Source organism: Notothenia rossii, assembly GCF_949606895.1.
Source record: "Notothenia rossii genome assembly, chromosome: 7".
Lineage (NCBI taxonomy): Eukaryota > Metazoa > Chordata > Actinopteri > Perciformes > Nototheniidae > Notothenia > Notothenia rossii.
The window spans coordinates 11,161,419-11,181,824 of NC_136905.1; the positions used below are offsets into that span (position 1 = coordinate 11,161,419).

At 43.7% G+C, this 20,406-nt stretch overlaps 1 protein-coding gene across 1 annotated transcript; it reads left to right on the forward strand.

The window, feature by feature from the left end:
* The first annotated feature begins 1,520 nt into the window (after positions 1–1,520).
* Positions 1,521–18,862, forward strand: stk40 (serine/threonine kinase 40). Its single transcript, XM_079640429.1, has 11 exons — positions 1,521–1,748; positions 4,957–5,083; positions 5,565–5,650; positions 6,268–6,411; positions 8,164–8,388; positions 8,814–8,866; positions 12,243–12,358; positions 14,305–14,449; positions 14,649–14,768; positions 15,049–15,133; positions 15,305–18,862. The coding sequence occupies exons 2-11, from the start codon at positions 4,966–4,968 to the stop codon at positions 15,521–15,523; spliced, it is 1,311 nt and encodes a 436-aa protein (XP_079496555.1). The 5' UTR covers positions 1,521–1,748; positions 4,957–4,965; the 3' UTR covers positions 15,524–18,862.
* The last annotated feature ends 1,544 nt before the right edge of the window (positions 18,863–20,406 follow it).

Consider the following 20,406-nt stretch of genomic DNA (forward strand, 5'->3'; position numbering starts at 1 on the left):
GACATTACTCTCAATTGATCCGGGGGAGGAGGATTCTGATGAGGACTTCCTAATATTCTTGGCAAAGGAGAGAGGAGAAACACTACGTGCCCTGAGGACACAGCCTGCAAAACAAACAGAAACCAGAGCTCATGCCAGTCATCCTAAACTCTCTAGAAAACAGTTTTACCCTAAAGGTTTGCAAGATTGCTTTCCTTATCATTTTAGGGGCATATTGAAAAAAACAACATCAATGTGACTTCTGGGATTATATAGATATTAAATGACAGAGTTTAAAAAGTGCTGCAACAGTGGAGACATTCCCATTAGGCATGAGTAAAGGATTTTATTCAACAACAAAGTTAATCTTAATTTCCCTATGCCAGAAGAGCCACTAAAACATGTTTCTCTCTCAGACCTTGCATTTTGAGTCATGATTCAGTTTCCTCTTTAAAGACTGTGGGCAGGACACTGTAAAGCCACAGGCTGACAAGTGCTTCATGTGGCCGGGAGAATAGGCTCTGCTGAGTCAATGCAGGAAGATGAGTGCAACTCAGAAAGGCTTCTGCCATTTAGCTTGCCCTCTCTGTCTGTCTCACCTGCCCACCGGTTTGAGACTGGTAGCTGTGGGTGGAATTGAAGATGAATCAGAGAATCTAAATTGGGAACATGTGGGCTTCAATAAATGTCACTCTCATTCTCATATGCTTGCTGAGTAAACGAACAAGACATTTACTTTTTTTTTAGTCAGCTGAATTGGCAGTTGTGTGTTAGCAATGTGATCCTGCAAAATTGCAATTATTTCAATTATTTCAAAAAGGTCTAACATATTTAAAACCTAATGCTTTTATCCTATGAAGTACTGATGAAGACTCACAGTTTCACTGAGTCATATGTTAACCTGAATGAAGTTCAATATGTGTGTCATTAATAAGCAGTTGAAATGTAGATCATTATGAACCAACTATTTATTTGTCAAATATATTTTCACAGTTATATTCAGCTAGACTAGACACATAGACACCATCATAGGTATTTGGTGGCTTCCCTAAAAGGAAAAGGCTGTTTTATATGGATTTATATTTGTGATTTAGGTGGAACTGAAGATGTAAGACACTTTCATGTAGTATTGTTCATTTGTGTTATTTATTGGTTGGGAAAATGGTTGTTTTGAGAGCTGTTTGCCGCATCATTTTTTATTTAGTTTTTTATATTAATGTAAGAGGTTTACTTTTGTCTGTCTTACAAATGTTTTAGCACATTGGTATCTCATTGTTTTATTGGTTTAACACTTATTTCACGACACAATAAATAACCTCTGGTATTATATATTCACATTGACATTTACAACTGGTCTTTTTTAAATAGCGCAATAAACGTTTCTTAGTGTATTTAACCTTTCCCGTAAAAAGCAACAATGATGTCATGTGTTTCATTTAGCAACTTTACTTATGCAAAGAATGTCATCATCGTTTACTATGAAACACATTCAGGTGCTGGCATTGGTCGATCGCAGCTGTCAATCAAATAAGTGTGTGCGTCATTTCCGTTGTCAGGTGGTGCTGTCGCTGTGGAAAGATGCGATCAGCGAAGAGCGGAGGCTTTTCTTTAATTGCTCATTTCGGTAACACAGGCTAAAACAACCCCGAAACCAACCCTCTGTGGTCGCTCCTGTTTAAGCGAGAAGCTCCGCGCATCCACCACAGCGTGTACCCAAGAAATATCCATGTTGTAAGCAGACAACGCAGAGTTTACCCGGCGGTTTCGAGGTAAGCGAGGGGGGAGACTACATTGCTATCTAGCTTTCTGGCAAAGCTAGCCAGCTGTAATGTTACCTACTTTGTTTAAATGGCCTCCCGGCTGCTCTGTAGCCTCCGGCTGGGTTTTAAGCTAACGTCACACGCCAGTAATAATGTTAAAACACATATGGCACGTAAGAAAACATGCTAAAGTAGCCGTAACCTAGCTAACGGTTGCTCTGTGTAGTTTGCACTGAAAACCCAACTCCTTGTTTTTGCCCCTTTGTGTGGCCGGTGTGCCTGGAGCTGTGGTCTTTATCCGAGCATTTCAGTCCGCTTTGTTGACTTACTAAGTTTGAATGTGCACTCACTCTTGTTTTTTAATGTCCCCCTACACAAATATGCATCGTATAAAGATGTATAGGTTTGTTTTTATTGAAATAACCACCTCACTCAAACGTTTTTCTCAGCGACGTTAACGCACGCTGTGTAAAGCGGTTTAGCGTTGGTGTCCTTTTAAACTACTCCGGGTGGTCAAATTACAATCGCTGTGGGCAAAACACATTAGCGCCTGACTATTTCAAGTTATCAACTGTATGTGTAGTGGTTCTGCACAAATTGTAAGGCATAACGTCAGCGTTTTACTCTACGTCTCGTCTCGTTTTCACTACACGCTGCCAGAACTGAACGGTGTCCAGACCTTGTGGTCGCAAAAATAGCACCAATTGATATTTAACAGTCGGTGTGCATTTGTAATTACATTGGTTTAGTAATGCAAAATTATACCTTTGTATAAAGAGACTTGTTGGGCGACCATGTTATTAAAATGTAGTCTCTACACAACTGCACTAAGAGGTAGGCTTGATAGCGGTAGATGTGTGTACGCTGACATGAATGATTGACGTTTAATTCAGGCAGCAGGTTTAAAGCCTCTATGACCTTCCAGTTGCTCTACCTCTTTGTCCTAGTTTTTGATCTATTTGTTGATACATTGATTTAGATCACACTTTCTCTCTGGCTTTATGATCGATTCACTTTTATGTTTACTCCATGCTCATGTGGACCCTATTCTTTCTTTGTCCATCCTGACACTACATTAATTTTGCAAGCAAGCTGTTTTTGCAGAGCCAGACAAGTAGCATGGAGTCTGGGTGGGTGGACCTTGAGACACCTACGTGGTTGTTTTGTTCAGATACTATTTAAGGAGCCCACATTTCTCGTGGGCACCGGCAGCGTGTCTCTCCTCCTTTTGTGTGATATGATTCAGAGGCTGTATCTGTTCTTGTCCTCCCTCTGGTACAGTCAGAGGCAGAGGCAGTCTTGCTTGCCAGATCACTGGCTGTGCAGAGAGGCACAGCAGTGTCAGAAAAGGATAGCTGTGTGCTGTCATTGCGCTGATGTCATTTAGGTCATTGTGCATTAGTTGGTTGCATTGACCTTTTGCATTTTAGATGTGTCAGGGGTTGGCTCCACACTGCAGCTAGCAGTTAGACGGTAGATAAATGCCATTGGATCAGTTTGCTGTGTGTTATGTAGCTGTATACAAATCTGAAATACTGTATATTAATCTGGCACCATTAGAAGTGGCGTGTACATTATCCATTGTGCCAAGCACTTTGGTCATCAGTTGAAAAAAGTGAATAATTGTCTTCCCATGCCTCCTAAATTGCAGTAGCTGATTAATCCCTGATTTGCCTTTCACGCTCTAGACTAGAGAGTACGATGCTCTTACTATTGGCAGCGTGACTTGGTGTCACTCTGGCTTGTGCCATAAATGCTGTCAGAAAACCTCAGCTCATCAGACTCAGTGGGTAACGACTAGTGGAGATGGAGACAGATGGGCGAGAGACATGATGATGACACTGTCTGCTGTCTGGGATCACAAAAAGCCTCATGGAAGTGAGAATTCATACCAGCCCATACTGACTGCCAACTGTCCTGCCTCCTCTCTGCCCAACAAACGCCAACTGGCGAGTGGCGCACGATTTTAGGCTTGAGACAGGAACATGGCTAATTCATTAAAAAGATTCAAATTCTGTAGTTTGCTCCTCTTGCATAACTGGTTTCATTTTCTGAAGTTTTCTAAGCCTCGTAAGCTCTCCACCTAAAGTATTGTTAGTGGTTTATGAGGTAGTTTATTATGTTATTAGTCTGAAGTAGCTCTCATGGGAAGTTGGCTTAAATATGCACACCGCCGCTATCACATTGGCAGTTTTACACATATGTCACTTTTCTGTTGACTTTCATGTTGACATAACCTTTATGAAGGCTTGGGGCATATTCCTCTCACTCGAAGTGTCATCACCTGGGAGTTTAGGACATTCTTTCAACTATCCAATAGAAACTCAGGACGACAGCATGGTGACTCATTCCTCTCGGTTCAAGGCACTACTTCCCTGTTACGGGAAACAGATGGAGTTTCATCACATAGGAACTCAGTATCAGTAAACAAAGCATACCTATTGCTCTCTAAATTTGGAGGTCGATCTGCTGTGGTGGCGGTTAAAGTAGTGGTTTAATGATGATGTGTCACACTTTGTCACTGGTTCTCCTGGCACGAGAATCTAGTTCCTTATCATAGTCTAAGGGATTGGCATTTTTTTTAGTTTAGGCCTTGTTCAAACACGCATGTCCTGTCAGAGGACGGTCTGCGCAGATAAGCCGGCTCTACAGATTTTCAGATCAAACACACAGATTAAGAGCGGAAGGATTTTTCTAAACCCATCATGTCCACTGCAGTTGGAAAGCTGGAGATGTGTTTGTGGTTCAGTGCTGAGACTGTAATAACACATGCTTTTGTTTAAAGAATGTTGTGCTGGTGCAATGCGTTTACATGACAGCATTTGCCATTCAAATGCAGATGGAGGCTCATTCGCATAGGCTGTTGGGGAGATTGAATCTGAGGTGTCACCCTTGACGCCAGCAGTCATCATTCTGAATGGAGCCGTAATGGCCTCGCATTCACACTGAGGTGTTGTTAAATGTGTGGGAGGGTTATTTAAAATAGGCTGGGAGGAGCTGCCCTGAGGTTTACCTCCTTTCTCTTCACCGATCAGTGCAGTCCAGCCTGGAGTGTTACTGCTGAAGCTCTGGGTACAGGCTTTATTTTGAAACATACTATTTATAAAAACCATCGTTTGGTTGCATATCACTGCTGCTTTGTTTTGTTATAAGTTCACAGTTTGTGTGTATTCAGTTACTCTTTAACTAATCTAACCTGATGTTTTTCCTCCTGTAGAGCTCCAGTATGTCCAAGCGGCGCTCTTCGGAGAGGGGGGCTGGAGAGTCATCAGGCAGGGCCAGCAAGCTGCAATGTCCTGGGATATCCGGAAACAACGCCAAGAGAGCCGGGCCCTTCATCCTTGGTAAGGAAGCTGCTAGTGTTTGCACAAGCACCAAAAGTATGGACTCTAACATGTCTCTTGGTGCACGTTGGTCCCCATGTGCACGTTGGTCCCCATGTGCAACTTGGGATTGTGCAGGAAAGGTATTTTGGTGTGAGTGTGAGAGTCGTGCGGTGTCTCTGTGTGTACGCACGCCTGAGACAAGAATGTGAAGAATTTAGCTGATCCCCCTGAATTCAGCCAGAAAGTTCTAAGTCTGTGTCGGAGCAAGGTTATTTCCTCCTGCTGGATGAAATGCCCCTCCCCTACTCTCAGACCTGTATGTTTTCTACTACATAACTCCTTGCCTATTTGCAATGCAGAGTGCCAAAGACAACATAACACTTTGGGTGTTAATGGGTACGAGCACATGTAGCCTTTAATGAGTTGCAGTGAGAGCACACACTCCAGCATGTTGCCTGCCTTTTGGTCATGCAGCTGTTGCTCTTCTTATCCTCTGCAGGGCCTCGCCTGGGCAACTCACCAGTGCCCAGCATAGTGCAGTGTCTGGCCAGAAAGGACGGCACGGACGACTTCTATCAGCTCAAAGTAAGTCTGTCAGGCTTGGCGTATTCTTCATTCTTTCCTCTCTTACTTATGAGTTTAGACTGTTCATTAAACATATCATTCACGACAAAGTTATGAAGCCCCAGAGGACATCTGAACCTTTGAACCTTCCTTATTCCTTGTTCCTTTTATGGCCTCCTGTTTCGGTCTGGTGCAAACACAAAACCTTAGTGGGGCAATGTGTTTATTGGGGCTATCTAATGTCTGTTGCACTCGGGAAGGAGCTGTAGCAGTGGGGAAAGGAAGGTAGTGCCCCACCTGGAATGTCTACTTGTAACCCCCACGACCATGCAGTGAGTCAGTGTGTGACCCTCCCCTCATACCAATGACTGCAGCGCCTCAGTGTCTGCTGCACATACTAATGTTTGCTTCACATTAGTATATGAGCTATATATTCTTTTAAAGCTGCATAACTCCTATAGAATGTACATGTGAAATGAAACTTGCTGTCATGTCTTCACTCACTTTGAATGTGCTGTGTCAGGAGCGTAGATTAGCTCCATACAAAGTTAAAGCTGTTTTTCCACGGTCTGATCCTGTGTGAGCTCCTGTCTTGTGACCTCTAATGTTTGCTCTCTTCTCGTGTGTGCTTCCTGCAGATCCTTACGCTGGAGGAGCGAGCCGACTCTGCAGGGGAGACTCAGGAGGAGAGGCAGGGGAAAATGCTGCTGCACACAGAGTTCTCCCTCCTTTCCCTGCTGCATAACCAGGATGGGGTGGTCCACCATCACGGCCTCTTCCAGGTAAACGCCTACAAACTATATCCAATAAAACTACATTTCTGTTAACAGGGGCATGGTATATCATCAGTCTTAATAATTCGTTTATGGTGCATTTTCTGGGCGAGTGTCCTATATGATTAGACATGATAAATACACCAACGTTACCATGGAGAACTTTCAATTGGTCACTATTGGCGCTTTTCCACTGTAGCACGGTTTAAGCGGGCCGGGCCAAACCAGGCCTGCTTTTTTTGCTTTTCCACTAGGGGTAGTTCCGGCCCATGGCTACTTTTTCACCTTTTTTCTGGCCCTCCAAAATCGAAGTTCTTACCGGGCCAACAACCGAGCTGAATATGCTAAACTAGTGAGGTAAACACTCTCGACTGCTGAATGGTCAGAGAGAATCGCTGGCAAGGGGGCTACAACTTCAACCAGATGAACATATTTGACCGTGATTTAATTGTAATACACGTTTCAAAATGATGCCGAAGTAACAACATACTGATACCGGTTAGTAAAAACCATGAATTAATGCTTTGACAATTCTGCAGACAGACGGCAGGCGAAAAACCTTTTTAAAATGCGTGCTTTCTGAATGTTGATCGGATTCATCAGGCTAAGCTAATGTTCTAAATGCTCCGACCGTCCACACTCACAACAACAGCCTACAGACATAAATAAACCAGCGTCTGTATTCGCCATGACACAGACAGTCTGTGGTTTGTACTTGTTTAACATTGGTTCAGTTTCTGAACAGATATGAGGAGCTGTGAGCTCTGAGGGCTAACAGCTGATGTTTTTGGTTTTGTGGTTCGCATTGAAGATGATTTCACGGCGGTTTTACGCAGCGTCGCTCCGCCCGCCGAACAGCCGATCGCCCCGCCTACACTGCGTTACTATAGTTACTTCCCCTGTTACTAAACTGTAATGGAAACGCAGTATAAAGTGAGCCCGGCCTAGCAAGGCCTAACCATAAGCTGTGCAGTAGAAAAGAGCCATATGTGGTTTCACTGTGTAAGAATAATATTCATTTGTCCAACCAGCTGCTTGCATTGTCCATATCAGGCTTGTTTCAAGAGAGAAGTAGGCACCATTTAAAAGCCATATTTATCTGCAGTCATCTCTATTTACAGCCCCATCCATTCACCTGTCTTCCCGTCTGACTCCTCCTCTAACTTTGTTATTATTCCACCTCTCTAGATCTCTCTGTTTTTTATTCTCTCTATCACATCCTGTCTTTTCCACTGTCCCGGTGTTCTCAGAATAGCAGCCATGCACTCTGATTCATTTAGACCAGCCATATTGATTGGGTTATTATAGAGCATCTCCACCCTGAGAGGACCAGTTAATACGTGTACGCTTTCAGAGGTGCCGACTGCATCTGAAAAATAACACTGACAACTTGATACAGAAATCAATAAGAAGTGGTGACTCCGCTAAGACGACCGGAGTTTGGACGAAGAGGAATGACCTTCCACCCCCCGGTGTGGAGGGGGTGGGTGTGTCTCATCGGTTACACGCAGGCTGCAGATTGATGGCCGCTAAGCTGAATGAATCGGTTTGATCCGCCAGCATGGTACAGGAGTCCATTCAGGTTGATGCATTCATGTATGCCTCAACCTATATCGATCGGACACTATTGGGAAGTGCTTCTAAAATGCATCAACAACAACAACAACAACAACAACAACAACAACAACTCTTGTTTACCTACAAAGCGAGCCTTTTTCTGGAGATTGCTGCTCACACTTCTCTTTGTTGTTGTTCCCCCAGGATCGTGCCTACGAAATAGTGGAGGACATGGAGGCCAACAAGGTGCGAAAGATGAAGAAGCGGATCTGCCTCGTGCTTGACTGCCTGTGTGCTCACGACTTCAGCGACAAGACGGCAGATCTAATAAACCTCCAGCATTACGTAATAAAAGAGAAGCGGCTGAGCGAGCGCGAGGCCATCGTCATCTTCTACGATGTGGTGCGTGTCGTGGAAGCCCTTCATAAGGTGAGTCCATGATGACATTTGATGCACTACTCTAAGAAACAGTGGACTCAAACCAATTCAATTGACCTCAATGAAGAGAGCTTGGATACTAGGTTTTTGTCAACACGGAATAAACCCTTTTTGATATTGTTAGTTAGTTGTTGCTAGGGCTACTCAATTCATCGTATTTTAATCGCAATTACCATTTTGGCTTGCAACGATTATAAAAACAACATAATAGAAATAAAACGTTTTTTTTTTTTTTTTTTTTTATATATTGGTTTTTCAGTTGAATTATACTTAAAGTTCAGGGTAATTAACTTTGCACATCCTTCCTGATTACTCATCTCCCATGCCTCACTCTCTAGAAAAAACCAATTGTTTTGATACCAATGATTCAGCGAGCATGACCTGACCAAACCTTTTCTGTTCTTTTCTGCATGCAGAAAAACATTGTGCACAGAGACCTCAAGCTGGGAAACATGGTGCTGAACAAACGGTAAGCTTTAACTCATTCTCTCACTCGGCGAGGGCAAAAAACCCCTCCCACTACACCGGGTCAGTCATTCTGTCTCCGCTCGCATGTACGACGGACCACATCCGTCCCCAGCAGCTTGTATGCTGGTGTGCGTTTGACTTTAAACCCAAGCAGGGGTCACATTCTCAGACGAAGAGTGAGATCAGTTATCGAAACCTAAGACCCAGCTCTCCTGTGAGTCTGGGCCGGTGTCTGTGTGCTGAGGAGAAGCTGATGATTCATTACCCGTAGGTTGGATTTTTTGGACATTGGTGCAAAATGGAGCGAAGAATATCCCACTGCTTTGTTTTGAGTGGCAGAGTGAGCAGTGTCGTACAGCACACAGGGCCTCGGTTGGTGCACCTCAGGTCACAGAGTGCTGCACTTCAGATAGACCCTGCTGAATGGGAAACCACTCATCTGTAAAACCCTCTCAAAGCACCAAACGTACAGTGTGTATGAGAGAGGTGTGTGTTCAAGGGGTGGAAGCCACTCTCACTGTGTGACTACTGCTGTTTTTTTATGTTATATATATTATTTTTTTTGCCCAATTTCAGATGATTTGGATAGATTTAGCTTTGAAGCTCGCATGCACATTAATGGAGATTCTGATAATCATCCCACAAAGACTTATTTGGAAGGGACATGACTAACACCGAAACACACTCTCTTTTCCTACGCTTGCTACACACACACACACCTTCGCAGTCAAACATTGAATATGCTTGCATCACACACACGTGAGTCTAATTATGGTGTTGTCACACTCACTTCTCATACGTTAGCTGCAAGTGTGAGCACACGCATTGAAATGTCACGTTCTCGGCTCATATCTTTATCACATACACACGCGTCTCAGGCATCAGAGCCCCCCCCCCCCAGCAGCAGCAGCAGGAGTACTGGTGGTGGTGATGAAACAGGAGAGTGTTTTGGCCAGAGGAGGGTGGTGGGGAGAGGAGCAGGGGGGAGGAACACTCCGTCCCAGCTGGAGACAAAGGAGAGGCCTGCCAAAGGCCCCATAGCTCCGAGCTGACTCACACTGCAATGCACATCACACACACACACACACGCGCACACACACACACCACTATTTATTTACCCTTTACTCTACTTTTTTTATATATATTTCTTTTACACCCCGATCCCCTTTCCTGCTTTGATTGTTTTTTCTGTTTTATGCCCTTTTTCCTATCCTCTTTTTTTCTCTCTTCACCTCCTCCCCTCTCCTCTTCTGAATTACACTCTGCTTGCGTGCACGTTTCCTCTGTCACTCCACCCGGGATGTGTATGCACTGCAGTACGGGAAGGATACGGTCAATTTTAGATGCAGAGACCGATCCCAAAATCCCCTCTCCACACACGGCATCAACAGCCTCAGCAGTTTGTACCAGAGTGATGTGATTTCCTCTTGCAGAGCCAGCTGTTATGAAAGCAGGATGTCATAAATCAATCTGCTAGCTTGTTGTATGTCAGAGCTGTGTTGACTTAAATGTAAGGAGACTCTTTACAGCAAGGTGATTTGTTTTCTGTGTGTATGTTCCAGAGAGCTTCTGTTGGAGCACAGTATTTGCTGTGTTGTCTCAGGGATGGATTGCCCTGACTGAATCAGAAGTCACGTGGTGTGCTGTCGTGCTGTCTGGCACAAATAAGTCTTTCTGGAACTATCTTGAAAATGTTTATCCTACATTGCTGAGCGAGGGAATTATACTTGACGAGCAGTAGCCACAATTCATAAAGCCAACCTTTTTAGAAACTACAATATTGCAACTGTAAGTTTGGGCACAAGTGTAACCCTCCAGATGATGCTTCTGAGGAAGTGAGCTGTGGAAGTTGCCCTGCGTTTAACCTCCCTTCTCCTCAGCTTGTGTATTTTCAGCAAAACATTTTGCGGGAAGGGAGGCAAAATCATGCTGGCTGTTTAGGTTTCTGGTTTCCTGACTTTCCCGGGGGTCACATGACCAGGAAGCAGAGACGGTGTGGTCGCTCTCCAGTCCTCGGGGACCCTTAGCTCACGAGGCAAACATGCAATTGAATTTACCCAATCTCCGGTGCACGACTAGAAGCCTGGGTCGTTACGCGCACAGACAAAAGAACAGGCTCCTCTATAAAGGAAGCTTTCATGTCGAGGGTCCTTGAAGCACTGCACGCTGTTCTGGCCAATCTTGTGTGCAGATCACAAGGCCACCGTATGGTTGTATAGACTTGGAACACGCAAGCTGTTGGAAGGGCTGGATCACATAAGTAGCTGGAAACGGTGTGAACCGAATGTTCTGAGGGACTTTGGAGATTCAAGCCTTTGGTTTAGAAATGGAGTGTTTGACAGAAATTGGCTCCAGACGTTGTAATGGGAGCAGTGAGTGATTGTGTGTGTGTGTGTGTGTGAGGGAGCATGGTGTGAAAGTGAGAGAGAATAAGGGAAGCTGTTGACCTCACGCTTTTTAGAAAGCGGATGTGGGTGAGCAGTGTGTTTTTATAGAGAGGACCCGGGCTCTAGACCGTGCAATAATGTGCCTTTTGAGTGCCTTTTTCCGTGTGTGTATGTTCATCATGGGACTGATTGTGTGGGTGCACTTGAAGTTTGTGTACATATTTTAAATCTCCTTGAGCTTTTTATACTCGTTTGGCAACCAATCACTATGCAGGCTTAGTCATCCAGACAATTATCTCAAGCCACAAGTTGACTCATATGTTTGTCAAAGTGCAGCTTTTGATTTTCTCTCTCCCTGCTGAAAGAGCACACTGATATAGAAAGGTCCATAGTCCCTCGGCTTAATGCGGACACGGCTCAGTCTAGAGGCAAAGCAAATGTACCTTAATGAGTCAGAGAAAAATGTCATGGTATCACGTTGCATCCCGTGAAATGAAATCAATCAAATATCGCTGGTAACCTCAATGCGTCTTCACATGCATTTCACTACAGGGGGAACATACAAGGATCTACCAAATCAGAGTTTAGGAAGTGACCAGCAACTTGACTACAAATATACCGCACAAAGATGGGAGACTCCCTTCTAAAAAGGACTGGGTGTGCGTGTTCAGTTTTGCATCTGGCAGTCATGAGATACTGATGTATTGTAAAGGCCCAGTGAACCATGAGGTTATCAAAACAACAAGGCATGCTAGCAAGTTCTCCCTGTCTCTGTCGTCCTGTGTGTACTCAATGCTCTGAGCGATGAGTGTGCAGTGTTTCACATTCCAAACTCACATTGGTCATGATGAGTAAGACTGTTTTTGCTTTTGTTGGATCAAATCAAAAGGGGAGAACAGGAGGAGTGTGGTCATCAGAGTGGAGATATTAAGGTATTTTGAAACTGAAGCACATCCTATATTTAACATGCTTGTTTGTGTGTGCTCACAGGACTCACAGAATCACCATCACCAACTTCTGCCTGGGAAAGCACCTGGTGAGCGAGGACGACCTGCTGAAAGACCAGAGAGGAAGTCCGGCCTACATCAGCCCCGACGTGTTAAGTGGTAAGGAAATAAAACGTTTTATTCTAAAGTGCGTTTTCGTTTCATAAGGCAATATATGTATAAAGGAAGATGCTTCGTAGTCGGAACAGTTTAGAAAAAGCTGATTTTGCTCATGGGTGGTCCACATCGACCAGTTTTTGCCCCCCAAAACAAACAATCCCACAGTCTCACTTGTTTTTGCACAGGTGTGAAAACCTTCCTCATTTCCAATCAATTCGCCACCTTCCACTTGAGGATTTAAAATAAAGCTGTAAAGTGTATTTACTACAAGTGAAAAAAATGTTCATTTGTATTTAGTTACACAAAATGCAAGACCTTGTTCTGCTTAGAAGAGGGGTCCTTGTTGGTTGTTATGTAAGCAGTCAGTCTTGTGTTTGATTGTCCTGTTATTGGGTAACAAGAAAGGCTTCATGTTGCAATCTTGGACTGTCAAAAGCCACAAATCGTTATTGTCCTTCATATGTTTGTGTAGTCACGGTGATGTTGCATTTCTCATCATTTGCAGAGGAAGCTACTTTCCTCTTTGTGTGAAAAATGGTCTTTGTCTGAAAAAAAAAAAGCAGAAATCCCTTTTTTTTAAATTGTTTCGCTTCACAAAGCTTATTTGTCACAGTAAATGCCACACACACGCCAATCAGGCCGATGCTTGTGCACGCACTTCAAATGCCAATCCGTTTAATCATTGATTTCCAGAACATCTTCCTGGACAGTGTACAAGATCGAGGGGAGTCATTTCCAACAGAGATCGTTTAGCTCCAACCACTCAAAAAGTGTAGATGGAACCCGGGCGTGTATATCAGCATAACGTGACAGGCACACAATTAAACCGAGCTTCAGTGACTCACGCACTGATGACTCACTGGAGGGAAACTACTCCCATCTACCCCCTTCCCTTCCCCTCCCCATCCCCCGCCTGTGAGTGTGTGTCACAAGCTTTAACATAATTGCCTGCTGCTGTTGCCGCCTGGCTGTAACAACACTGCCTATGGTCATGCAGTTTATTCATAGCCGACCTATAGCTGATTTATTGTTTTAGGGTTGATTTAAAAAAACAAAAACAATTCTCAGTTCTCTTATTTTAAAAGTCTATGAAATATGATGGATGTAGGGCAGGGGTGTCAAACTGAATTTCATCACCGGTCACATCAGCATTATGGTTGCACTCAAAGGGCCGGTTGTAACTTTAAGACTAGATAAAAAGACATATATAAATATTGAATATAATAATGTATTGTATTACATTATTGCTTCTGCATTGGATTATTATCGGATAAGGTAATAATAACTTCATAATTAACTACGTCTGAAAGCAGAAGTCTAGGGCAAATAATTGCAAGTCTCTTCAGTGAGAATGTCACAATATGATTTTTAAAAGATAAGCCACATTCTGAAAAAAAAAAAAAAAAAGTAGTGACATTTTGAAAAAAAAATCTATTTATGAGAAAAATGCTAATTTTAAGAAAAAAGGCATATTTTGACAAAAGTGAAATTCTGAGAAAAAATGCATACTGTATGTTGAAGAAAAAAAGTCAAATTCTGAGAAAAAGTCAAATTTGAGATGCATTGTGGGACATGTCGTTTATGGGCAACGTGGTTCTGTAAAGTAGCATGTAACCGTATAATAAACATTTTATATTCTTTGCAAGCTCTAAATGAAGTCGCGGGCCAGATTTGGCCCCCGGGCCTTGAGTTTGACACCCCTGATGTTGAGTCATAGTGTTTGCTCATCGTGTTAATCATTGGACCTGCTGACTTACAGGACTTGAACTCGTCTCAGGGTCAATCACCCCCGTGTCTCATGGGGCAAAAACTGTCAACACACAAATGTTGATTTAAAAAAACCGATGGTTGAATTGATTTGTTTGTTAAGGCACAGCAGCAGTGATCTTTGCGGTCTCCTTTTCAAATGACACATTTGTTGATCTCCTCTGCTTCCTGTCCCCCAGGCCGGCCGTACCGAGGTAAACCCAGTGACATGTGGGCCCTCGGCGTGGTTCTGTTCACCATGCTCTACGGCCAGTTCCCATTTTATGACAGCATACCTCAAGAGCTCTTCCGCAAGATCAAGGCTGCTGAATACTCCATCCCAGAGTGAGTAGAGACGAGATGAGAAGCAATGGAAAAACCTACAGCATTTTAAAAAACATGAATAATTGTATACTTGTTTTTATAAAATAGTTATTCAAGCCCATCATATTTTTATATTCAGTCTGGATTCAAGAGACTGTCCTTGTAATCTTTCAACAGCTTCTTACATATTATCTGACCTCTATCCTCCTCTTCCTCTCAGGGACGGGCGTGTGTCGGAGAACACGGTGTGCCTGATCCGGAAGCTGCTGGTGTTGGACCCTCAGCAGAGGCTGACTGCAGGAGAGGTGCTGGAGTCTCTCAGCGGCATCATCGCCTCATGGTAAGTGCTCCACCTGCTGGAAGTTTGAAACATTACATCATTGGTGTTGCGCGTCATGTTATGAGTTATTGTTTAATAGCTGAGAAATATGTCATCATTTTGTCAACAATTTCTACTTTTAGTTCCAATTTAGTTTTTGAAACATTTCCACTGGTTGGCTTTACATTAATTGTATTTTGTAGCCACCCACATAAGTACCTCGCTAATAGCCATACGGTGGCCATTTCAAATGTGACGTCTCATGGTTGTTAATCTGCATGTTGTGTTTTCCATATCACAGGCAGTCCGTTTCCTCGATGAGTGGCCCTCTACAGGTGGTGCCGGATATTGACGATCAGGTCAATCACCCAGAACATCTTCAAGAGGTAAATGATTACAGATCTAAATATAGAGCCTGTTGGAAAGATCCAAAGTCAGAGCGATGGTTACATTTGTATTCTCCTCCTTGTTTACATCACTTTCTTTGATACGATGAGAGAACATGTTATCAGCTCAGTGTTGCAGCACATTGAACGGACAACATTTTCTTCCCTCAGGCCAAGGCGATGGAAGAGTCTTCACAGTACGAGTTTGAGAACTACATGCGCCAGCAGCTGCTGTTGGCTGAAGAGAAGAACACTATCCACGAGGCCAAGAGCTTTCTCACCAAGCGGCAGTTTGGCAGCATCCCCCCTGTGAGGCGTCTGGGTCTCGACGCCCAGCCCGTCAGCCCGCTAGATGCCGCCATACTGGCTCAACGGTTCCTCCGGAAGTAGGCCAACCATGACAGCCTCTCTGACCCCCCCCCCCACCCCCCCCAGGGAGCACAGAGAGGACTGAGGAGGATGAGCCCCTAAAACTGAACTGGCCTACAGGAGGCCCATCCTGATCAGGGTACAGACGGCCCCATCTGGGCTTATAGTAAGCTAGGTGGAGCAGGTTTGAGGAGGGCACCAGAACAAACTAGCTCCTTTCAAACTTCACTCCTCGTGTCTGGATGGTTCCAGTGAAACATGGAAAGCTCCAGAGGAAGATCTGAGCCTAAGGATCCTTCAGGTCCCCCACAGTCAGATCTCACTGTGCACACAACCCTGATGGTACAGTCCCACATGGGGCTTCAAAGGCTCTGAGTCGAAGAGACGATTACCCCCATATCCCTCCTCCCTTTGAGATCTCCCCACTTCCCCCCATCAACTCTGGGTCCCCCAAGCAATACAGGACCTGAATCATGTAGCAACCCCCCTCTCTTCCTCGTGGTTAATGGTATTGCCTCAAGTCAGATCTCCTGATCACAGATGTCACTTCTCTATACCTCCATTCCACCCTCGTCCTCTCACCCCCCCCTCCCCCCCCCCCCTCTTCCTGTCCTTTTTTCCTGTACCGAAAATGATCCAGACTGTTCCCGTCTGTACCTCTGACTTCAAATCAATCTACCTCTCTGTCTCTCTTCTCTGTTGGTAAACCATGCTCACTGTTCTGAGACAAGGGATTGTAACAATGGAGTCTTGTTGCCACCAGTAACACAAAGCATTAATGTTTTCTGTCAGTGATAATGCTTAGAAACCTTCTCGAGTGGTTTCAAAAGAAATCTGAATAAGCTTTTTATCATATTTACCTGAATAAGTAGCATTTCACCCCTTCCTTTGGATTGAAGACACTGAATATCAAAGTGTGTGTACATGCATGCTTTGATATTTGCAGAATGCTTTTGCTCACCCCTGTGGAAATCTATTTTTAGCATCTAGGCAGCTAGTGTGAGGTACCTGGAAGTCACAATGCCAAGAACTGAATGGGAATCACTGTTGGATCCTCCCTGCCAAGGCATATTGATGGTAACGCTTCCTCGGTGCCATTATGGTGGGGATCAGGCACTGTCATGTTTCTATTGCCAAAAATAATGTCTTCAAAACGACTCTTAGCCAAGGAAACCGGTACCCTCAGCCTCGTTCAGAATCAAATGGCTTCCAGGTATTCCAACTTCCCTGTTTCTCTTTACCAAGACAGATCACGGGACAAGTGTTTTTCAGTATGAATGTGAACCGCCATCCTACGCTTTAATACGTCTCCATGAGTGTGCGTGTGTGTTTCAGCCGGCCGACATCAAGAGTCTGCGTGGCTGTCGAGCTGTTCACCTCTGACAGCCACAGACCCTTTTTTAAGCTATCCTCCAATCGTTGTGTTTTGTGATCTGGCCTGCCTCGGTGCAGACACTGTGAAACCCAGAGCAGGCTTCGCCGGGACGGGGCTTGACTGAATGTTTTAGCGATAGCCATGAATGCTTTCTTAAGATGGGGATGCTCTTTTGCTCTTTTCAGGCCCTCTCTCCAGCTCAACTCTTACACGCTTCTATATTATCTCACCATGTAGGCTCTGTACAGATAGACTAGCTGGTGTGCCGGTAATCCATACTGTAATACTTCATAGAAGAATTAAAATACAGACTCATAGGTTTTAGGTTTGGTTGCTTGGCTACTAGCCTTCTTGTTTTGTATCAAAGAGTTTCTTGAAACCATGGCAAAGCTACTAACCAGTGACTGTTAGGCATCTGTACACTGCAACCTGCCTTTTGCCATTGGTACCTGCTTCAGGCTCTCTACACTTCTTCCTATTTATAACGGATCGCATGAACATAGGCTCTGGATTACTTTTCAAATGTCTTCACTTTCTCTTTTTTTTCTTCTTTGTAATTTCATGTTGATTTATTTATTCACTTGTGTTGACCCCCCCTTCCCCCCAAACCACTGGGGCTTGTATCACGGACTAGGCACAACTAATGCCAGTGAAATAGGCCCTACAACCCGCTCAGCTTTAAAAAAAAAAAAAAAAAAAAAAAAAAGTGTTGTTAACTCCAACAGTGATCCTCATGTTCGATCCTCCTCGCCCACTTCCATGGAAGAGTAGCATCTGTTTTTGTTTTTCATTTTGGATTCATAAATAACTTTCTTGCCATTCAACCACATATTCTGTGGTCAACTTAAGCTACACTAATAACGAGACTGACATAGTTATATTTTTTAAAGAAAAACTTAATGATGCTCGCACATTATCGTGATTGACGGGAGGGTTTTTTTGTAGTGTTTTTTTTCTTTCTTTCTACCATTTACCCAGAAATCCCAACACCAAGCTGCACTCTTTGGTCAGTATGTAAATATGTACCATCATGACTGCGTTAGTCATATTGTATGTAGTTTCACCCAGTGAGATACCAACTCGGTTTCAACACATGCCGATTGGCGTGCATTATAGGCCACGTTGGCCTTCAACCACCACATCCAGAGGCTCAGATGATATGTAAAGAGAGCTGTTGGCTTTCTCCCACCTCAATGTGAATTCCATGGGTATACAGCAGTATTGTAGTAGTCTAGGTTGTTCATCAGAAAAGGGTATTTCGTGAACACCGTAGCCATTGCTTAATGCTGACATCAAGTGAACTGTGTGTCAACTCCCATGACGGCCAACTACAGATTAGTAACTACAGGTTTAATAGACCTTTTGATGTAAATGTCATTTTGTCCCCCCCCCCCTATTAAAAAAAGAAAAGTCTTTCACCTTCTAGCTAGCGGATTGTACCACATTCAATGTTTGTGTGACAGAGTTGTATTGATCGATGGCGATGTGGACTGAAAAGCATGAACATAGTGTGAGGTTCAACTCTGTGTAAAACATGTGACTGTTGCATGATTTTAAACTTGCAAGGTGTGCCAGAGCAACTGATCGAGAATTAGGAGATAATTCCCCCCTTTTGTGTCCTACGGGACACCACAAGGCAAAATAGATGAAGACCCTTAATTGGATGAGTAGTAAAATTGTATTTCTAATTTTCAAAATTTAAGTTTTATGATGATTTTCCCCGTGCTTCTAAAGTCCTAAGTCTTCAGTGTATATAACCAGTATATTGCTGACTGTTTCAACTGGAGTAGGATTGAAATGTGGTGTAGTTTAAACCCAATGGGATAATGTGTTGTAAGCTGCTTGGTCGGACATGGGCATCTAGATACAGGAAAAACTGCGTAATTGTACAGATGATAAACACGTTTGTATAAAAAAACATATTTTTGTACTTCATCAGATCTCTACATGCATGTCAGCAATAAACTTTGATATGGAAACATTAACCTGTCGTCATGTTTTTGTATTCTGACACTTTCTTTTACTGCCAGCAGGTGGAGCACTCCTGTTGAAAATGAAACCAACGCCAGCAGTAGGACCAGTGTAATAATACATGTCGGGAATTGTGGGACATTTCACTGAATGTTCTTCTTTTGTTGTCTCATACATATTTTTATTTCATACGTGCATGATACGATCTACAACAAAATGTTCAGTTGCTCATTTTCAGTCATCTGTATGTGGTTTGAATGTTACGTCTTCTGAGGGTGATTCCTGTGTGAAGTATGAACATCAAAAAGAATTATCGAGTGTCTGTGCGTCCATACCACCTCAGTCTTGCGGTGAGCGACACCGAGGTAGAGGTGCTCAAACAGGAAACCCCCTGCTGACAGCACTGGGGTCTGTGGGCTGCTCTGACAATCCCTCCATCTCACTTCAGGTCTTTCAATGCACACACTCCACTTCAAGCAGGGCATTAACTCCACACAAAATAATTTCATGCCGGCCAAAAACTACACACATGGAAAGCTCATCATATGCAGGCCTGAAGGACATATTGGAATTCATCTGTACAAATAAAAGTGCAAATGTTTTAAACAGACACTATGCAACCTTCTTTTGGGTTGTTTTTTTCAACCCCACTGATGCACACCTACCTGTACAACGTGGCTCCGCAAAGATTTTGGAACAGAGAAGTGGCTCCTACCAAAGGGAATTAGATCTTAAACTCTCAATCACTGTGGTATTAAAGAACAAATTAGGAGATTAGACCTTGGACCCTCTTGTTATAGATTAGTTTCAATCTGTTACCAAAGGCCAACATGCTGTGCTGACTGAACAAAAGAATAACTGAGTTCTGACTAATCTTTCCCACCCTTCTGAGATCCTGCAGCTTGTCTCCAGTGGATCTCTCTGGATCATTACACCCCTCTCCCAACATGTCCAACCGGGGCGGAAAAGTCTCAAGAGTCAACTTTTCACAGATGCTTTGTCCCCATAAATCAGAACCAGCTGGCCTTGAGGAGGTCCATCCTGGATTCATGTGTCCCAAACAAACGATGGTTCATTAAAGACTACTTCAGAAATCCGCGATGCTCTTGCCTAATTACCTCAGAGCCTTATGTATTGAGTTTCCTAGAAGAAGAGTAGACCAAATCCAGTTGGACAGGGATGACAAAGGCTAAACAGGGATCCACTTTTCCAGATGTGTTTACTTGGAATTATTGTCATAGCTTTGAGTGTGCATACTTTACTGGTAGCAGTGTATTTAACTATTAAAACTGTAAAATATATCATTGATACGAGAGCACGGCTGCTTTGTAGTTATTGCTCTGTGTGTTTATGTCGGTCGGAGCGTGTGAATGTGACTCCAGCTGTGTCCAAGCTTTATTGCCCAAGCCCAGACCATACATTCCAGCAAACACACAAAACCAAATGTGTGCAGTATTTGGGCAAAAGTCAAAACATGTGACACAACGCAGAGTAGATTTAGTATTCTCACGGCTGCATAAGAAGAGGATCAGATGATCTACACGTCAAAGGGTTAAAA

Excerpts from the sequence above, each read along its gene's own strand:
- stk40 (XM_079640429.1), top strand. The coding sequence starts at position 4,966 with ATGTCCAAGCGGCGCTCTTCGGAGAGGGGGGCTGGAGAGTCATCAGGC. Across the intron at positions 12,359-14,304 it reads CAGCCCCGACGTGTTAAGTG|GCCGGCCGTACCGAGGTAAA; the intron begins GTAAGGAAATAA and ends CCTGTCCCCCAG. Across the intron at positions 14,450-14,648 it reads GCTGAATACTCCATCCCAGA|GGACGGGCGTGTGTCGGAGA; the intron begins GTGAGTAGAGAC and ends TCTTCCTCTCAG.